An 8,099-nucleotide genomic window follows, 5' to 3' on the forward strand; every position below is an offset into this window, starting at 1 on the left:
AGCATATAATGAGGGGTTTATTAGAATCCCTTCGGTGTAAAATTACATATTTATATATAGTTAAAATTAGTTTTTATGTATATATAGTAGATGTTGAATCTCCTTCGGCTAGTTCATGTGTGCACTTTAAAACCCTCCTTATGAAAATTCGGGCTCCACCATTGTCTCCAATTGCAACCCTGGAGATGTAGTTATTGGGTTGGGTGAAGAGGGAGGTGGTGTTGAAAGTAGGGAGGGGGTAAAATAGAGCTGGAATGACATGCTACACATTCACCTCTACGAAATATAAAGTTATGTTAGATGATGTTTCCATAGAGGGAGGACTCTAATAGAGGAGGGTATTTTTACACCATTTCTGTAACGTGGGGGGCTATGTGAGTATAACAAAGGGAGCAATGATGCTTTTCGCATAATAAAAAAGGCACTTTTAACTCTTTTTCCTAGTTATGTAATATACTCGGTAAATTGGATAACAAAAATGTTAACCCTTAGGAGATCCAAATCATTATTATAGAACCAAGTCCACACGAATATTTAAGTGAAAGGGGTAAAGAGACAGGGTCATTATCCATCGAGATTTACTATAAAAAATATAGCAGTTTTTTCGGTTAAAAAGAATTTAAAGCCTGAAAAAAAAGTACATGAATGGACAGAGGGTGAAAATGAAATTAATAAACACAATGTCTAGCTGGAGAATATCTAATAGCCATTAATATGTAACATGCAACAGGGGACTCATCACTTGGTAACTTGTCAGATCAAGAAAAATCCTTCCTAGTTGCTTAGACAAAATTTTAATGGCATGGACCATAGAGGGTGGTCTATGAAAGGAGACATGCCCCAACAGAAAACAAATACCCCTCCCCAACCCCCAACCCTGGGGTGAAGCTAGGTTAGACTGAGGGGTTCACCCGAATTCCATTTAATAGAAAATTACACTGTTTATATGGTATATATAGTATACATTGCACGCCTTTTAACTTTTTTATATATTTACTTTTTTATATTATGAATCTCTTAATTAAGAATTCTGACTCCATCGCTGCACCCGCCCCACCACCCACAAAGACACGACATAAAATTTAACACTTGTGTCTTTACCAAGAAAAAACACAAAATCTGAAAATTGCCGTCATATAGATTTGTGGACCCTTATTTAAACAATGCCATAGCAAGTAAAATGGGAAGAGATGCATGAAAGTTTTTAAGTCCTCAGCTGACCTATATTTTCCACTCAAGATTCATGTGCTCTATCTCTTTTGCACTGCCGACACCCTCTTTTGTCTCAATATTGAACCTTACAAAAACAAAATAGGCTTCGTTCATGCACCCCGCAACCCCCACCCCAAGATAGAGGTGAAGTTCGGACTCTTAAAAAATGTCTACATGTGTATGTCTCATTCTTTAAAAATAGTGCATTTTTGGAGGATCCAACATGAGTGCGGCAACATTTTTGAAAAGTCAGAGCAACATAGCACCTAAGTTTCAGGGGCGGCTCAACCCTTCCAGAAAAAAGGCGGCCGTCTAAGGCCCCAAAATTTGAGGGTCTCATTTTCTTTTTTTAGTAATAATAAATTACAAATTTTAAAAAATATATTAAATACTATTTATAAAAAAAAAAAAAACTTTTTATATAAAAAAATTTAGGAATTTGATAGAGTAAAAACATTTTAATGCATTGACTATATTATTAATTAAAAAGAAAATATTAAATAAGATTATATAATTTTAAAAATAGATTTTATAAAAATAATTATTTTTTCTTAAAAACGTAAGGCCTCTATTTAATTTTTGCCTTAGACCACGGATTTGCTTGAGCTGCCCCTGCTAAGTTTGTGCCGACCGGTCAATGAAGTGAATGAAACCTATGGGAGATCAGAGTTTGAGACAAAAAGGCTAGGTGATTTTTTTCAATATGTCTAAACCTTGATTAGTAGTTTTATTTGGTGGGAGGTAATACAGAGAAATAATCGAGGTGAGTATAAGCTTGGCCACGTACTATTGTTATTCAAAAGGAATGTTATTAAGGTTATAAAGCGGGCACTCTAAGCATGTGGTGGCAATCAATGAAGTGGATGAAATCTATGGGAGACTAGGGGTACAAATCTCAATAGAGACGAAAGACGGTTTCTTCTCATATATATATGCCTTGATAAATAAAATTATCTGATATTTAAGCAGATGAGAGGTAGTGGATACCCGGTCAGTCCAGCCCCCACTTGGTTCCACCACCTTTTCTTGTGTGGGCCCTGCTCCCTCCATCTCTTACTTCAATTTACTCTGTACAAGGACCATTCCAAGGTTTTACCACAAACATATATTAAGATCTCACTCATGCTCGATGTTCACACCAAAGCACATCCGGCTTGAGGTGATAAAACAAAGAAGGGCATGGCTACCAACTCGACCACGTAGAGACACGACTATAGCGTCTTGGCTCTACCATGAATATTTATCATAAAGGCTTGCAAGATTAGCCCCTTGCTAAGTCACCTAACGATAAGGTGCAGATAAGAATTACCTTACACTAAAGCATGGTAAACAACAACATATCCAGTGTAGTCTCATGAGCAGGGAAACCTACACCAGCGCATGGTAAACAAAGATATTGAATCAATGTAAATGTCAAAACCAACAAAAGCAAATGTACATGGATGGTAGGGTGTCTCATTCATTACAACAGATAATTCCAAGAATTTGAAAAGCAAGTTTGACTTAGCCTTATTTAGCCATTTTAGATCCCTATATACATAATATGATGAATGTGAAGTGCCTTGAACACATAAGTACTGACTTTGAGAAATCCCAAATCAGAAATAAATGAAGTAAAAAAATGAGATTGCTTCTATCTATAGTATTATTGACAAACAATTGACTCTGTAAAAGACTGACAACAATTACCCTATATAATGATATTAGGGAACTCACACAGGCATGACATAACAGTCTTGCGTACAAAATCCTAATTGGCTTCACCTCATATAGCAGAAGTCCATAAGTGGAAACATCCGAGCTATTCCTTTGTCTCTGTTATTCTGCCGTTACAAAGTTCAGATGAGAGGAAGTGTATCATTTCTTGAACACAATAAATAGGTGGCTGTTTCTCCTGTCTTGTGCAACATTAACTAATTTGCTCGCCAATAAGATCGAGACCTACTAGGAGGAATGTCACTCCTTGGAAAAGAAGGAAGTAAAAGTGGAGTCCATGAGCAGATAAAAGGCTTCTCGCTGACGCCGTTAAGAGTAAGAAAGCAAGAGCTAACTCTTTTCTGTATATTTTGTTGCTCTTCTTGACAGGTGTAGAAGTTTCATCTTTCTGTTTGTTCAGTCGGTTCAGCTCAGAAAGTTCACTTTCCGAAGCCCCTCTGCTAATTTGTGGTGCCCCAAATGCTTTTAAATCTTTTTCAGCAGCGGCCAGTAGGTCAGATTCAGAAGACCTTCCAGCTTTTTTGGTAACAACCCACTCGTACGAGCTTCCCAATTGGAAAAGTCCAGATACCATAGCATTGAACTTTGTCACTGACATAGTGTTTTCAAAAAGGAGGTAGGGGGCGATGAAAGGAATGGATTTTGGTGCTGGAAGAATGTTTAGAAGTGTCATAAGAATAGGTATGTAGCAAACAACCCAGAAAGGGAGCTCGGCTTCTGGGATGAACATGGTTAGAGGAAGAACTACGCAAAACAATGTGAATGAATAGAAGGGAAGGATGAGCTTTCTCAACAAAAAGAAAAGAAGTATTAAGTTGGCTTTCTTCCATATTGATATCTGCACAAAAGTTTCAAAATAAAGTTTCATTAGAATTTTTGTAACAACAACTGCTCCACAATCTCAAGCTAGTTGGAATTGGCTATATGAATCCTCGATATTCATTTCACTACCCTTTCCATTCCAATATTTAATATTATACTATGTTCTCTAACGTCATAAGAAGTGCTCTTCATTAGAGCGTTTGATCCAAAAATATTTGGCAAAACTGAAGTGAAGAGTCACAATGTACCTTGGAAGTAACAATAGCAGGAAGACAAACTCGGAAAAGTTGCATGGGACCAGAATGCCACCGATGTTGTTGCTTCCTATAAGCTTCAAAAGATTCAGGAACCTCACAGAAGACCTATTTTTTTCCATATTGATACAATGACCGGAGTGAATAGATTTACATACAAAGAAAAGTTTAAATAAAAATTCAAAAGTTACGGGTATAACATCTGGCAAAAGTTTCATCAAACGGGATTTCAGTTTGAATTTAAATACGCAGAAAGACCAAAAGGGAGAACCAATCAAACAGCATTTCATGAATCGGGAACAACTTGAGTGAATGACTCACTTTTTCGTTTTTCAACTAAATATCAAGATCTGACATCTGATGATGTAGATGCTGAGGCCTATGTTTTTAGTTGACGAATGAAACAGAGTGAAAGAGGATGAATGGTTTCATCTTTCGACAAAAGAATGCAACTAATGAACAGAGTTAATGACTTTTGAAGCTGAGTTTTTAGTCAATAAAACTCCATCTTCTACTTGCAAGTGTAACACAATAAAAATAACTATATCTTGATCCCAAACTAGTTCTATTTGCAACTAAATTCTCAAAATAATAAACCGCTTGCAACAAATGCTAGTTAAAGTAGCAATATTTGAGACCATTAGCAACATTTAACAAAAATGTGGAAGTGCATAATCCTTACCCTCACATCATTAAGATATATGAACTTCCAGCCATTGAGGTGCGCACGAACAGCAATATCCATATCCTCCACAGTGGTCCTCTCAAGCCAACCTCCAGACTCTTCCAAAGCTTTGATTCTCCAAATACCAGCAGTTCCATTGAAACCGAAGAAGTTCAAGAATACCCCATTCACCTGCTGTTCTACCTCGAAATGGAAACACAGATTAATGTTTTGGAGACGAGTCAACAAGTTCTCATCTTTGTTAACAAATGCCCATCTTGTTTGAACTAATCCTATCTCCGGGTTATCCTGTGGCGAAGTCAAAGCATACACGTTAATTGTCAACAATGACATCAATGAACTTACAAAAGAAAAACGTGTTTCACCTTGAAATGTGGAACTGTCTGCTTAAGAAAATCTGCAGTTGGTTGGAAGTCTGCATCAAAGATTGCAACAAATTCATAGTCCTTCACATAGTCACAACTCATTGCGGACTTCAAGTTCCCTGCTTTGTAACCAGTTCTAACCAGACGGTGCCTGTAAATAATGTTGACACCCTTTTGGTTCCATTTAGCGACCTCTGACTTTATTAACTCTTGGATGCACTCATTGTCGGAGTCATCAAGAATTTGAATCAACAAACGGTCTTTTGGCCAATCAAGTTGGCAAACTGCTGTTATAGACAGCTCATATACCTGTGCAGTATCATAAATGGAGAAAAACGATTGAATACTTAACTCAGTATGATAAAAGAAGTTAAAAGTAAGAAGAAAAATATATTAGTGTCATTGAAAACCACAACAATCTTTGGCAACCATGCCTTTTTGCAGGTAGAACTCGGCTAACGTAAGCCTTAAGTACTACATGGCAAATCTAGATAAAGATCCCCGAAATGCTCAAGTTCCTTATTTGGTAATAAGATACTAGAAATTGCAATACTATTGCAAAGAGAAAAGTACGTGACAGATATAAGCAACTGCTACAGAACATCCATGAAGCACTTCAGTTACCTAAAACAGAAAAAAGTAAGAAAGAGACCACTACTATGTGAAAAGAACAATGGCAGAAAGAAATCATAAATAAAGTGATAATCAGGAAGCTAATGAGGAAACCATAAATATAAATGGTTTAGCAACACAGCCAAAAAGGAGTTGAATTCACCTAAATCAACAACAACATACCCAGTGTAATCCCATAAAAGGAGCCTGGGAAGGGTAGAGCGTAAGCAGATCTTACCCCTTCCTTAGGAGGTAGAGAGGCTGTTTCTGATAGACCCTTGGCTCAAGGAAAAGCATATCAAAGTAGAACAAAAAATAAATAACTAAAGTAAAGGAATCATGTCAAAATACTATACAAAGCATGACCAAACACTCTGAGAAAAGGAACAGTAACTACACCATCGAAGTGCGATAATCGTAGTACAGGAGACACTAGATAGTAACAGAAATTGATGGACGAGAAATTCGCTGAATTCACATAAACGACGCCTATATTATCAAATAAAATTCAAATAGTTCAAAGTCTGGAAGTGATTCATATTTCCTCCTAAAGAGAAATTCAAAACTTAAATAGAAGCCTAGGAGCCCCAACTATAGTAACAAAAATGAGAATATACAAAATATTCACAATTCAAAAGGAAGCAAAAGAAAATTAGGTGCAGTACCTCTCTTTCATTACACATAGGAATCTGCACTAGAACCATAGGGTAACTGTCGTCTGATCCCTCGAGATCATCTGATTTAAATGGATCCCCTTCAATCCTTGGCTTAATCTTCTTGCACTTTATGTAAAAACAACCCAAACAAAGTACCAAACGATCTAAAGACTGAATAAGGAATAAAACAGTACAGAATGTGGAAAGTTTTTGAACAGAAGGCGCGATATAATCAGCACGAAAATCCAACCAAGCAACATATATTATATGGAACAACCCCAAAACATCAGAGGTATGTGGTATATACAAATTTGGATTTTGGAAATAATGCCAGCCTTTGAAGTACGCAATCACTTCAAAAGCCAACATAACCAAAGAAACACCCAAACAACCTTTAATTATTCTGAAAAGTAGATTACTCTTTCCAAGTTTTTCACTTGCAAGAGAAACCCCTTGTCTAAAAATCAATCTATTCTTGATAGTACCAATTAAAGTCCATAAAATTGTTGCAAGCCAAGCAACACAACCAACAGCTTGATTAGCCTTAAGCAATAAAACCCATGTCACTTGTTTAGCATTCTTGCCTCTACTCTTTTCTATTGGCTTAAATGCAGCATCAGGACCATCAATTTCAACAATGGAGAAATTGGGGTTCTCCATTTTCACTATTACTGGTGTTCCCCTATGTGTTTCCTTCCCCCACCAGTCAGAAAAATTCAATCTTGGAGCCATTTTGAGTCACTAGGAACAAGAAATTTAACAGATCTTGTAAAGAATCAAGAAACTCACACACAGCTCACCATGAAAAAGAATTCAAGAACTCATTGCAAAGAATTCAAGAACTCATTTTTACACATTAAATGCAACAGAATGTTAAAGAAAATCACGCACAGCTCACTATATAAGAATTCAAGAACACGTTTTTACACACAAAATGCAACAGAATGATAAGATTCTTTGCATACTCATAGAGGCTACTCAAGCAAGAAAAAAAAAGAAGCAAAGCACCCATTATAGAGTAAGGTATATACCATAAATTACCAGCTGTGAAACCTTACCCCACTACTAATTCAAAATTTTTACTACCAACTTTTGTGATTTTAACTGTGAAAGTTAAGTACTAAAATAAGTAAAAATTGACTAGCTGACAACTTCATCCATTAGAACTGTGAATATAAAGAATGTTTTCATGTGTTGACTGATGAATAATACAGAAAAATTAGGTAAAAGAATAAGACCGTGTAATTGAGTTTCAACAGAAAATTAATTCAGCTTTAATATAAGATAAAGCTTCCTATCCACTAAACTTTTTGTTCAATTGCTCTACTGAATTTTCTACTCCAAAGTTTTAAGAAAAATACTTTTTCTATTCAGAAAGAATGTTTCAATTTTTTTTTATAATCATGGTGTTTGAATCAACTTTCACATAGTTTGACTAAATTCAATAAATACATAATCGTGATATTTGAATCAACTTTCACACATCTCAACTAAATTCACGAAATACCTACCATATCTCATTAGCAACACATACCGAGTGACATAATCCATCAAGACTAGGACAGTTTGTCTATGGAGACTTAACCAGAGAACTGATTAGACCGTGGGATCTCAACTACTTTATTGACTACCAGTCACATCCTTGAATGCAAAATATTTATTTCATTTTCTGACAACTCTTTAATTTTAACAACAACAACAAACTCAATATATTCCTATATAGTGGAGTCTGGGGTAAGATGTACGCAGTCCATACCACTACTTCAAGAAAAGTAGA

General features: G+C 36.0%; 1 protein-coding gene across 1 annotated transcript; it reads right to left on the reverse strand.

The window, feature by feature from the left end:
* Positions 1-2,647: 2,647 nt before the first annotated feature.
* LOC107849096 (probable xyloglucan glycosyltransferase 5) lies at positions 2,648-7,554 on the reverse strand. Its single transcript, XM_016693756.2, has 5 exons — positions 6,332-7,554; positions 5,055-5,363; positions 4,687-4,977; positions 3,999-4,112; positions 2,648-3,766 (listed from the first exon to the last, which is right to left on the reverse strand). Exons 1-5 carry the CDS (start codon positions 7,052-7,054, stop codon positions 3,122-3,124), a joined length of 2,082 nt encoding a protein of 693 aa, XP_016549242.1. The 5' UTR covers positions 7,055-7,554; the 3' UTR covers positions 2,648-3,121.
* Positions 7,555-8,099: the final 545 nt, after the last annotated feature.

The sequence above is a fragment of the Capsicum annuum genome, chromosome 1 (assembly GCF_002878395.1).
Source record: "Capsicum annuum cultivar UCD-10X-F1 chromosome 1, UCD10Xv1.1, whole genome shotgun sequence".
Lineage (NCBI taxonomy): Eukaryota > Viridiplantae > Streptophyta > Magnoliopsida > Solanales > Solanaceae > Capsicum > Capsicum annuum.